This window comes from Pan paniscus, chromosome 6 (assembly GCF_029289425.2).
Source record: "Pan paniscus chromosome 6, NHGRI_mPanPan1-v2.0_pri, whole genome shotgun sequence".
NCBI lineage: Eukaryota > Metazoa > Chordata > Mammalia > Primates > Hominidae > Pan > Pan paniscus.
The window spans coordinates 38,174,624-38,188,280 of NC_073255.2; the positions used below are offsets into that span (position 1 = coordinate 38,174,624).

The 13,657-nt window shown below is 36.5% G+C and overlaps 1 protein-coding gene across 8 annotated transcripts in view; it reads left to right on the top strand.

Annotated features, from left to right (window-relative positions):
- Positions 1-13,657, top strand: part of BBS9 (Bardet-Biedl syndrome 9) — a 485,000-nt gene that overhangs the window by 252,131 nt on the left and 219,212 nt on the right. For all 8 annotated transcript variants that reach the window (XM_008964335.5, XM_063605681.1, XM_003811959.6 and 5 more), the window contains 2 exons: positions 4,491-4,663; positions 8,788-8,940. In XM_008964335.5, coding sequence (XP_008962583.1) covers positions 4,491-4,663; positions 8,788-8,940 — 326 coding nt within the window. The remainder of the gene's footprint in view (positions 1-4,490; positions 4,664-8,787; positions 8,941-13,657) is intronic.

The following is a 13,657-nucleotide window of genomic DNA, read 5'->3' on the forward strand; positions in this document are numbered from 1 at the left end:
ACAGTTCTTTTGGCTTGCAATGCTCTTCCCATAGATTTCCCCATGGCTTGCTCCTTTACTTCATTCAGGTACCTTGAATTATATATGTGTCTTTTTACTTCTGGGGCCAGATGATACAGTTCTTTAAACGTGTCATAATAATCCCAGTTGTTTATGTTTATCTTTTTTAAGATTGTAATACATTTTCACTGAAAATTTATAGTTGAATGGAATAAATTCCTCTCTACAGCTCTATTTTATTTCATATATAAAGAATTTTATTCTTTGTATACATTTAGGCTAACCCCAAGTTTTTTCTATCTGCATGTGGAAGCTTATTCAGAATCCTTCTAGAAACTGAATGAATTGAATTTTCTTTGAAAAATTAGCACTGTGAAATTTCTGTAAACATTTACAGCTATATTTGAAATGACAGTAAATTGTATGCTAAAGAAAACATATTTTATTAAAGATAGTTGTTTTGTATCTGCTATGTGAAAGTTACTTGATTAGCTGGGTGTTGTGTAGGTCCAAAGAAATTTATGATATCTCTGCCCTTTATTTTATAATAAATTGGGGAAAGTAATGAAAACAATAATGACAATAAGTAACATTTATTGAGTGCTTAATATGTCAAGCATTGTTTTAAGTGTTTTATTTAAAGGTACATATACGTGAAAGGAAATGAGCATATTAAAGCAGAAATTTCAGAATCTGGGAGTTGTAAAGGATCCTGTTCAACCTTACGAATCTGGTGGAAGCTCTTTAATGCTTTTGGCAGGTGTTCCTACAGGATCTCCATAGGAATTCACAAGAAGGGCTCTGAGCTCCTGAAGGAGAAGCTGCACAAAGCTCACAAGGAGCTGCAGCTGAAGGGCGAAGACTGTGAGCAGCTGTTCCTAGTGCAGGAGCAGCTGCACAGGAGCTGGAGGAGCTGATGACTAGCCTATTTGAGGAAGCCCACAAGATGGTGTGGGAAGCCAGCATACAGCAGGCAGTGTCAGAAAAGCAGCTGAATGCGGAGGCATGGGGAAAGATAGGCATGCTGCAGGCAGAGGTGACAGCTTGAAGACACTGGTCATCATGTCCACACCAGCCTCTCCCAACTACAAGCTCCACCTGCACCTGCTGAGCCCCACTAAGGGTGGGCCCTGCAAGGCCCACTGCCAACCTAAGAGCACCAGCAGTGCCCTCTCCTTGGCCTTGTGACCCACCGTGAGACATGCCCTCACCTTGGACAAGGAGGTGGATGTGACACTATTGGCAGAGTTCCAAGCCTGGAAGGAATTACCCACCTTGGACAAGACCTGTTCCTTGCTGCAAAGGGTGTAGTGGGAGGATATGGACCCCTGCCTGGACTTCACAGTGCAGAATCTCTTGCCACAGGTGTAGGCCTCTATGGGGGACACCACACTCACCATCAAGACTGTGGCTCTGCAGAAGCTGCCTATGGTGAGGGTAACTGTGGTCAATTGTGGCAGTGCCAATATATGTGTCTTGAGCAATTTGGCCCATACCTGCCACCACCACCACATCTGGCTTTGTGACTTTGCAAGACACTACCACATCTCACTGTCTTCTCAGGCCAGGATCACTGCAGTGTACAACTTTTTCATCTATATCTGCTACATCCACAAGGCCTGGTGCAACAGGATTTGAAGCCAGTGTTCTGGGAGATCACAAAGCTGTGAAAAGAGATACAGCTGGCCAAACTCAGCTCCCCCTAGAAGCCTAGGGTGTTACCTGGGCCTAGATGTGGGCTGCCTAGGATGGACAGACACACATAAAAATAAGGATCCTGGTACAAGATCTGAGACAGGTCTGTACCTCATGAAATGACCTTTCTTTCACACCGAGTTCTGCAACTCACAGGTGGACTTTCAAGAAAATACCAAAGACCAGGGGGTTCAGAGCCTGAAAAACACTTTTAATGGCAGTTTTTCCTGAGGCAGCCATGAGCATCTATCATTGTTAATATAGTTCTTATCATGTATTGTGCCCTTTGCATCTCTCTAGCTGTTGTCTAATTCTTCTGTTATGTGATAGGCCTTCCTATACTTGAAAATGGTAGTATATCTTCTTGGGGGGAAGTCCTGGCACCCCTGTGGCAAGGTCAGCCCTAATTTTTGGTCCTGAATCAGTGATGGCAGAAGAGTGATGGCAGAAGCAGTATTCAGTCTTCTGCTATCAGGCTCTCTTTCCAAGTCTCCTGGGAGCTCCTTGAGGGCAGAAGCTCTTCTTCCCTTATTCCTGATTTTATCCCCAGCGTCTTGCACTGAGTTACGTAAATGAATGAAAGTAAATAAATACGATCTAGAGTTAATATGTTGGATCTCAAGCTTAGTGTGGATAAGACTAGATTTAAAAGGTTCTTATATGGTACTTTATCATCATTATTTTCCCATCTACCTCTCTACCCCTGCCCCGCCACAACTGTACTGTCTCTAAAACATTAAAACTTCAGTGTCATTTATTTACAAAAGTAAATATTTGGTGGCATTTATTTTAAAAAGTATTATCTTTGATTAAGGAAAACACCTAATCAGCATTATGGGCAGAACTCAGCATCCAGAATAAGACTGACGTGAAGGGAGGGGTGGTGAAGCTTCAAGGGGAATGGGGTATGACTTCAGCAGCAAAGACCAGTGTGTTTGCATGGAATGTTGCAGGCATACCCAGTATATTTTATTCTTTATCATTGTAAAAGGGAATGACTAGGGATGAGAGGAGATATACTATTGAATTCTGGATGGAGATGACAAATTGAAGTCCTAATAACCAATCCGAAGAAGTAATTGCATTTATAAAATTTACCACAGTTACCATGGGGAACATAAAGAAATATTTAATATGTCCATGTATCATGCTACTCTAGCTAGATCTTAGATTCCCTAAGCAAGAAGACTGAGTTCATCTTTGTACTCCCAGTGTGTCTCTTTATGACATCTGCATAATAGATGGTCAATAAGTGTTGAATTAAATGGAATGGAGGACTTAGTCCTAGATCTCAAAAAAGTGTATAATTCCTGACCCAGTGTGGCGGCTTATGTCTGTAGTCCTAGCACTTTGGGAGGCCGAGGCGGGCGGATCACGAGGTCAGGAGTTTGAGACCAGCCTGACCAACATGGTGAAACCCCATCTCTCCTAAAAATACAAAAATTAGCTGTGTGTCATCGCAGGTACCTATAATCCCAGTTGTTTGGGAGGCTGAGGCATGAGAATCACTTGGACCGGGGAGGCCGAGGTTGCAGTGAACTGAGATCATACCACTGCACTCCAGCCTGGGTGACAGAGTGAGACTCTGTCTCAAAAAAAAAAAAAAAGTGTATAAATTCCTTTAAAGGGAGCAAATGTAATAATCTTGGAAGTTATATAAGAATGCATGGTTTTACATAGTTAAGTGCCTAGTGAACTGTAGACATAGTAAGTCTCTATATAAATTCAGGAAGACACAATGTTATGAGGCAGTTAAGATTAATATCTAGTGTTCCAGTGCCTGCTCTCTTACTAACTGGCTAGTAACACTATTTCTCTCATAGGGCTGTTAGGGTTTAAATGAGAAAGTGAATGTAAAGTGCTTAAAATGTGGCTGGTGCAGATTGAGCTCCCATGGATATCAGAGAAATCAAGATTTGAGTAGATGAGATTAAAGCCAGGTCCTGATGAAGAAGTACGATTTAGGCAGAAGGATATGAACTATTAATTCTAGCACTGGCATTTAATTGCTTTTGATCTTTGGCAAGTCTCTGAAACTCTCTGTGCTTTATTTTCCTTTGTATAAAAAAGGGGCTATTGTAATCACAGTTCTTGGTACATAGTTTGTGCCCAAAAAATAATAGCTGTTCTTATCATAGGTGTTATTACCACCTCTCTTATCATCATTGTCACCATTGTTGTCATCATTTTCAGGGTAGAGAATAGCTAGAAATTGGTCATCTTGGAGTAGTGGAGCTGAGGTCTCAGGGAATAAAGGGAAACAAGATTTATACTTAGAAAAGGGTCTGACTGTAAAATCTCTCTTCAAATTAAATAACTATTAGAAAAATAGAAAGCTTTGATCATGATTACAATGAATTATGCTGATTGCAGTATCCAGGATATTGAATTTTATATAGAATAAATTTTACTTCAGTATTTTGAAATGATACTAATGATAACATATTGTATTCTTGCAATGGCTCTTTTCTTTTTAAGTACAGGCCTTTTTAAAGGACCCAAATTTGGGTGTTTTTATTGTACTGAAGCCTATTATAAGATATATAACAAAAAGGACCATGCTTTACACTTTGCCACTGTGACCACCTACCTTTGGAATTAGATTTGAAAGTGTTAAGTGGTTGATGCAGGGAGCAATGAAACAGTGAAAGTATTTTTATAAAGCCAGTGTAATCATATCTTTGTTACAAAAATGAAATCTTTGAACTTTTAAAGTCAGGATTAGTGATAGTTCTTGTAGCTTTATCTAGTAATTCTGTGTTACTAAGCATTTTTCCTTAATTTTTTTCTCTCAGAACGATATCGCATTCAGAGTGAACAATTTGAAGATCTTTGGCTCATAACCAATGAGCTTATTCTTCGCCTTCAAGAATATTTTGAAAAACAGGGAGTCAAAGATTTTGCATGTTCTTTTTCGGGATCTATACCCCTTCAAGAATATTTTGAGTTGATTGATCATCATTTTGAGGTATGTATGATCATAACCCACATCATCTATAATCCTTAAATATATGAAAGAGAAATAGATGCTATAGAAGAATTCTGTATGCATGCCATTAGGCTATGTGCTTCTAGTTGTTTTTCTTATGTGGATGGTGGATTTCATGAATCCATTCCTGCCCACTTGCCCAGTTTGTGATCAATTACAGACATTTACAGAGTGGCTGCCTGGAGCTAACCATGTCATCTGGCCCTGGAACAGAGCTGATTTAATTCTCCCACATGGAGACTTAGCCCTTGACCCCAATAACCCAGTGTTAAAACTATTTGAGCTTATCGGAGGCCATTTGGCTAATTCTAGCAGGCCATAAATGAGGTGTGATTATAAAGTAAAGTGATTTTTCTTTTTCTTTTTTAACAAGCATACCAGAACTTCTGCATCTGAATGAGGGTTAACACTTAAAATATTCCCCAGTATCTGGCACAGTGGGTGCTTAGTAAATGCTGAATGATTACATATATGAATAAATGAGATCTAACAGTAACTTTGTTGCTCTAAATATTTTGCATTTCTTCTTTGGAAGGGCCTTCAGAGCCTATGTTAGATTCTCTTGAGTATCTCAATGGTGACATGTCTTCATCTTTTGAAGATTGATTTGATGATTGGGACTAGCCAAATATTTGTTTTGTGAGTGGATTTGACAGTGACAGTCATAGTTTTTTGAAAAGTCCCCTGTATTCCAGTCATCAGGCTCCACTTACATAGTCTATAAACAGACTCTACAGACAATACAAGAGGGGAATTTTGAGAGAATTTTGAACATTATCCAAGTAAGCATTGGTTCTTGGGACTACATTTCAGTTTAGGAGTGTGTGTGCATGTGTCTGTGTGTGTGTGTGAGAGAGAGAGAGAGAGAGAGAGAATTACCAGTCATATAATTTTTCAGTCAACCATTGAACATTCTAAGAGCATTGACTTTCAGCTATGAAGGCTTCTTTAATGTAGTGTGAACATAAAAAGAAAATTTCAGGTGTATACAATCGAATTATGAATAATTATGTCATAATTCCTCATCTATGATGAGGATCTGTGATGACAATATTTTCTAGGAACGCATGCCTTTGGTCAAATTGTAGCACCAAAATTGACACAGTCTGTAAGAGTATGTTTAGGTATCGTATGGAATGAGAATCTTTGCAATTCTTTGGGGTATATTTTAAGAAATTCTTGCTTCGCTGTTGGAAACTTAAGTGTAGTGATTTGTGAAAGGGTCCACGGAAAGACTATACCAATTATATATTTGTAATATTTGAAATAGAGAATACTAGATACTATTGACTAATAAGTTTGACATATAATTTTCCCTTTATACTTTCTGGCTAGTAAGTAACTCCTTGGAGCTTCTACATCAGGGGTGTGTCTTTTCTGAGGAGGGACTTAGAGAATATGGTGAATGACAGGCACTTTCATTTGTTACACACATAAATTAAGGGGGGCATGGTTATGCTTCCTTTGTTCTCTGTCTCCTTTCTCTGCTTTCAGCCATTAGTAAGATTTTAAACTTTGAATACAGTTGGGTTTTGGAATCCAAGTGTGCCTTGGAGTGTAAACTTCATGAAGGCAGAAATTTTTGTCTGTATTATTAATTGCTTTAATTTCTAGTGCCTGGACCAGGTTTTGGCTCTGGGATCAACAAATATTTGTTAAGCATTGAAATTCTGACATGTGAAAACATTTCAATCACTGCTGCTTTGTTACACATTCAAAGGAATGATAACCTGGTTGATAGTCTGAGTATTGAGAACATCTTTTTAATTTTTTAGTGTATCAAGAATTTAGGAAATAAATTATTACAGCAGTAAATTATACAATTAAAAGAATGAATTATTGATAATTAGGTTAATGTCCTTTTAAAAACTTTATTTTAAAATATTTTTATTACAGGAAATAAGTTATAGCAGTAAATTATACAATTAGAAGAATGAATTATTAATAATTAGGTTAATGTTCTTTTAAAAACTTTATTTAAAAATATTTTTATTACTTAATTTTTGGTATTTTTTTGCTCAAGGGAATATTCTTTGATTTAATTAGCTACTGAGTGCTTCTAAAGAGAACACTTGGACACAGGAAGGGGAACATCACACACCGGGGCCTGTTGTGGGGTGGGGCAGGGGGGAGGGATAGCATTAGGAGATATACCTAATGTAAATGACAAGTTAATGGGTGCAGCGCACCAACATGGCACATGTATACATATGTAACAAACCTGCACATTGTGCACATGTACCCTAGAAATTAAAGTATAATAAAAAAATAAAAAAATGAAAAGAAGAAAATGTCTCTCAAAACTGAAGGGTAAATAAAGACAAAATACATGAATACACTTAAAAAAAGTTAAAATTTCAAGTTACTTTTATTTCGTATGTAATTGTAGAATGCATGCACTGAAAGGGTAAGGAATTTGGTTTGTTACTAGAAATGTAGACTACGATACGTTTGACTTCTGAGCATTTTGAATATGATGTTTATTTCAGCTAGTTTATTACTGTTTTGTAAAGTTGAGTTAGTGATTCACATGACCTAATCTTATGAAGTGTCCCTTTTACCCTGTGACTTTGACTAGCTTTCTTTTATTTTTTATTTATTTATTTATTTTTTTGAGACGGGGTCTCGCTCTGTCGCCCAGGCTGGAGTGCAGTGGCACGATCTCGGCTCACTGCAAGCTTGGCCTCCTGGGTTCACGCCATTCTCCTGCCTCAGCGTCCTGAGTAGCTGGGACTACAGGGGCCCGCCACCACGCCCAGCTAATTTTTTGTATTTTTTTTTAGTAGAGACGGGGTTTCACTGTGTTAGCCAGGATGGTCTCGATCTCCTGACCTTGTGATCCGCCCGCCTCGGCCTCCCAAAGTTCTGGGATTACAGGCGTGAGCCACCGTGCCCGGCTGCTTTCTTTTATTTTAACAATATTAATTTAAATGAGATGGGTTACAGTGAAGAGAGTCATTTAGGATTCTAATTCCCCAGCCACTCAATCTCTTCTTTGGAGGCAGTGTTTGGTGTCCAGTTTCTTGTATATCTTTCTAGAAATATCCTATGCAGTCACAACTATGTTAATATATAGGTTTCTTTTTTTTAAATAAAAAATAATGGTAGCACATTATACATTCTATTTTGTATTGTTTTGCTTTGTTTCATTTATCATATTTGCACAGCATTGCATATCAGCACATAATAGTCTTGCAGAATAGTCTTCCTTATTTAACCAGTCCCCCTATTGATGAGAATTTTGATTATTAATAATGTCTTACTATGATAACAATAGATCAAACAATTTTGTAATGGGTATCCTGATATATACATTACTTTCGGCAAGCATATCTCTAGGATACATTTCTAGAAGTGGGATTGTTAGGTCAAAGGCATATGTTTAAGAGGTATTTGTATTAACTTTTATGTAAAACTTTGCCCATTTTTCTATTGGATTGTTGCTGATTTCCTACTGATTTCTGTTGGGTTGTGGTCTTTTTCTCATTGATTTGTAGATGCTTTCTAGATATGGGCATGACTTTGTCTCTGTAGTTATTGCTGTTATTTTTTGCAGTTTGCTATTTGTCCTATTTTCTTTATAATTTTTTAAAATCATGTGGAATTAAATGTTTTTGTTTTCTTTTAGTTAGTAATTTATCAGGGGTGTGTTTGTGTGTTTGTGTGTGGGTGTGGCTTTTAGCTTTTGACTTACACTAATAAAGGCCTTTCCTATACCAAGATCATTTTTAAAATTCTGATTTTTCTAGTGCTTTTATTGTGTCTAAACTTTTAATCTCTGCATTGATTTTGCTGTAAAGAATGAGAAAAGATTTCTGTTTTTTCCCATGTAACCAATTATTGAAAAACACTTATTAAATGATCTGTTTTTCCTCCAGTGATACTGGTTAACTTTTACAATTTTCCATTTGATCTGTTCCACTGTATTATCTGTGAATTAGTGATTCATGTACCAAATACCACATTGTTTTAATTCCCTTAACTCTATAATGCATTTAAATTTCTTCATTACTCTTTTACTTTTATTATCATTGTGTGTATTTTTTCTTTAAAGATGTTTTTTGTGTCCATTTAATCTCAATTTAAGAAATTATTCATTGCAGCTACGGATAAATGGTGAAAAATTAGAAGAACTCTTATCTGAGAGAGCTGTACAATTTCGGGCCATTCAACGCCGGCTACTAGCAAGATTTAAAGATAAAACTCCTGCCCCTCTTCAACACCTGGACACCTTGTTAGATGGAACCTACAAGCAGGTCAGTATAATATCAGTAACAGTTTTCTATTACTGGCTATACTTTTTTTTGTCACCCTAGAGTCATGTACCAGAATATCCAAGATAAGGTACTCATTTCCAGTGCTTTAAGGAACAGTGAACAGTGCACAAGCTTTAGAGTCAGAAAAACCTAGGTTCAAAGTCAAACTCTGCTGCTTTCTAGTTGTGTGACCTTGGGTAAATTACATGAGCGCCCTCAGTTTCCACATATTACCTCCCAGAGTTGTTGTGAGGATTTTTAATCTTTTATGTAAAGCAACAAGAACAATGCCAGGCATATAATATGTGCTTGATAAATAGTAGCTATTATGATTAGTATTATGAGACAATTCTTGGTGCATTCCATAATTATTACCATAATTCTCCAATTGTCTTACCAAGCAACTGGCTCATACTTCTAGTATTATGTCAGTTGATATTTTGAGATGGAATTCTTAAGCAGCATAGTTCAAAAAGTTCTAGTTCAAAATATATTTTTTCTTCTTCTTGATCACCTTCCATCCATAGTTTATCATTTGCGTGGCTAGGTGATCTGGCTGTCACTCTTAAGGCACTGTCTCTCCAAAAACTATTCAAAACATCTCTCACTTAAAAATTATTTTTTAAATTTTAAAATAATTTTAAAAAATCATGAGAAGGCTTCTACCAGTTCTGCTATAATGTCTTTGAATGGTTATAATGAAGACTTTGAATGACTATATTGTGTATTCCTATATTTCTTCACAATGTTACTCTCCTGTTTCAAAGTCAGTGTTGCTGGTATGAATATTCTGTTGATTTTTTGAATTGAGTTTTTTAATTGAGATAATTCTATATTTCTGTGCAGTTGTAACAAATAATGCAGAGAGATCTCATGTCTCCTTTAACTGCTTTCTTCCAGTGGTAACATTTTGCAAAACTATGGTATAATATCATAAGCAGTATATTGATATTAATAAAATCCACAGGTCTTATTCTGACTTACTTGTACTCATTTATGTGGGTGTGTGTATTAAGTTGTATACAATTTTATCACCTGTGTAGATTCAGCATCCGCCACCACATTCTAGATGCTTCACCACAGGACTCCTTCATGTGGTCCTTTATCACAACATTTCTGCCCTTCTCCCCTGCCCCACTCCATTCTGTTGATTTTGAAAGGACAAATCAGATTTTTGTTTTCAGAATTAATTTTCCTAGGGGACAGAAAAATAGCTTACTATGTTTCTGCTCATAATACATTTGTTTCTTAAAATTTTCATGGTTAGGCTGGGCATGGTGGCTCACGCCTGTAATCCCAGCACTTTGGGAGGCCTAGGCGGGCGGATCACGAGGTCAGGAGATCAAGAGCATCCTGGTTAATACAGTGAAACCCTGTCTCTACTAAAAATTCAAACAATTAGCCGGGCATGGTGGCAGGCACCCGTAATCCCAGCTACTCGGGAGGCTGAGGCAGGGGAATCGGTTGAACCCGGGAGGTGGAGGTTGCAGTGAGCTGAGATCACGCCATTGCACTCCAGCCTGGGTGACAGAGCAAGACTCCATCTAAAAAAAAAAAAAAAAAAAATTCATGGTTATTTGAAAATTAGCAGCAATTTAAAGGACAGTCTATAGTAGCAGTAGAATATTGGAAAGAACACTGGGCTTGGAATTCAAACAACGCAGTGTTGTTGCTTATTAGATGTATGGTTTTTGACAATTCCCTTACCCTCCCAGAACTTCTGTTTTGTTCCATAAAATGAGATGACTACTCTTTTGTTACAAAGATTATATTCCATAATGTATGGAATTTACAAAATTTGTTCCACAAATATAGACTGCCAATTTCGTGTGTGTGTGCTGGGGTAATTATATGATTCTTCAGTCAGTAGGCACCAATGCCCTGTCTGTTCCACACCTCTTTTCCTCTTTAGTACTCTTTTTGTTTTGTTTTGTTTTGTTTTCTATTTCCTTCCTTCTTTTCCTTTTCCTTTTTCCCATTTCTTTGTTCACTTTTCTTTCTCATTCTGGAGTCTACCGCGATCCCTGCCTGCCATACTTAAGGCTGAAGGTATGGTCAACCTTGTATTTAATGATGCTGTGTCTTTTTGTGGACACAATGGTGGAAGGGCATTTAAAGGAACTTGAAGAGGATGCTTGATTTAATGCTTTCCAGATTTTCTATATAGTAAGACTTCGTCTTTTATACATTTAAAGTGCAGAGGTTTTTATTTTTTTCTGCTTAGCCTCAAGGTTGAGGTTTTCCATGATTTGTAATATTACAGACAAGACGATCAAAACCATGGCTTTTCACTTGAATGTATATTGTTAAGTCCCATTCCTTTTAGATTAATGAAAAGAATGAATAAGCATTTGAAGGAAAAATATGAGTACTATAAGGATTTTGACTTAATTTTTATGTACCTTGCCATTCAATTTTATTATATATATATATTTGTAATAAATGAGGGTGAGGTGTTGATTGTTCAATAAGTTTCTTGAGCATAATAAAGTCTATTTTAATTCCATTTAGTCAATTTTTTAATGACATACTTAACACATGAATATAATTTCCCAAAGAAAATTATAACATTATACGTAATGCTAAATTCCCGTCTTGCTTCCTTATCATCTGCTCAGAAATGTAATCATTCTTACTGTTTTTGTTTCTTTCCACACCTTTTTTTTTGGCGCATAGAAATGAAATATTGTTTCACCAGGCTAAAGAAAAACTCCATAAAGAGTATCATATGATATGTATTAATCTAGCTCCCTTTTTTCTTTTTCTTCTAAAGTATGTACTGGAACTCTTTGCATATTAGTGCATAGATGTACTTCTCTATTTGTAATGGTTACATAATAGTTTATGATATGGACAGTCTGTAGTATGGACAATCACAGTTTATTAAAGGACAAATCTTAATAATAGTTTTAATGTTGAGTCTAACATTGAGAAAAATCCTTTTTCGACAACTCTCCTGGGATCGAACAAGCATACCACATACCTTATTATCACATACCTTCTGTTTAGTGTTTTTCTTATCTTTATGCTTTGCCTAGGTAGGGAGCATGATTTACTTGATGGATTAGTCAAGCTCATGAAATAACAAGCCATGCTAGAGTCCATTCCTGTCCCTGTGGCATAACTCCATTGCATGACTTTACTAGATTTTTAAAGTCTTTTCCCAACGTACCGCTTTAAAATTAGATCTGCTACCTGTTTAGAGTTTTTTTTCCTCCTGTGATGGGATCTTTTAATTTTTCAGCAAAGTGTTCTCTATGAGACACACATATACACATGCACACATACACCAGCATACCCATACATACACACTACCTTACAGGTATGTTGTACCAGATTGTAGCTCAACCAATAGTGTATGAAAATGCCTGCTTTCCTAGGTATTATTACTTATTTTCATCCTTACAATTTTTAACTGAAACAGTAATTTGATTGTTGTTTTACTTCTTACCTCTTTTGTTGCTTACCAGAGATGCTGCATATTTTTCACATGTTAATTGGCCATTCGTATTTCTTTTTTATGACTTGCGTATGTACACATTTTGTTTAATATTCTATCATGTTCATCTTTGTCTTACCATTTTGTGTATATTGAGGGATAATCTTTGATCATACTTTCATCATGCATGAAAATACTTGGTACCTATTTATGTATGTAATCTCTCATACATAAAAAAGTTTTACCAATTTATCATTTGCCTGTTATTTTTTATTTGTAATGTATTTTTGACACATGAGGTTTAAAAAAAAGTTTGCATATTAAAATCTGTCCATCTTTTTCGTTTAGGTTTCTCTGCCTAGGAAATCCTTCCTTATGTATGCCAACAGTATATGAATATCAATTTATAAATTATTCTAACACTTCTATGCTATGATTCTTTAAATGTACTTTTTTCACTCCATCTGGAATTTATTGTGCAATTTAGTGAGAATCTAATCTCCCTGCTCCCTGGTGAGCTTATTGTCTCAGCCCCTGCTTATCGCATATTCCATTCTTCTACTAAGCTAAAATACTACCTGAATCATTTAACAATTTTACTGTATAACAAACCATCCCAAACCTTAGTGGCTTAAAACAACAATAATTCATTATTTATTGTTCATGAGTCTCTGGATTAGCTTGGTAGTTCTGTTGATCTGGGTCATGCTTGGCTGATCTTGATTGGGCTCACTCATGTGTCTCTGGTCAGCTGGTGGCTCAGCTCGGGACTGGATAGCTAGGACGTATTTACTCATGTATTTGGCAGATGGCTTGCAGTTAGCTGAAATAATTGGGCCACTTGTCTCTCATGGCCCAGCAGGCTAGGCTGGGCTTGTTCACGTGGTGACTATATGTCCCAATGCACAAGCACTTTTCAAGCGTCTGTTTGTGTCATGTTTCTAGTGTTCCATTGGCTTTGGTCAATTCAGATCAAAGAGGTGGGGATATAGACTTTGCCTCTTTGTTGAAGGAGTGGAGAATTGTGTACTTTTTTATAATCTATCCTCCTTCTTTCAACATATATTAAATTAGCAAACTATTTTAAATGAACAGTTCTTTTTGAAACTTTTCTAACCCTTCAATTTAGTTTTTCTATACTTAGAGATGTCTTTTCTTCTATACTTTTGACATTTAAACTTAAATTTTTGTTGTCATTAAAATCTTATTCACTCATAAGCAGTTGTGGTCTATGGACTCTGAAGATAATTTATCTGAAAATTAATTAGGTTTGTCAAG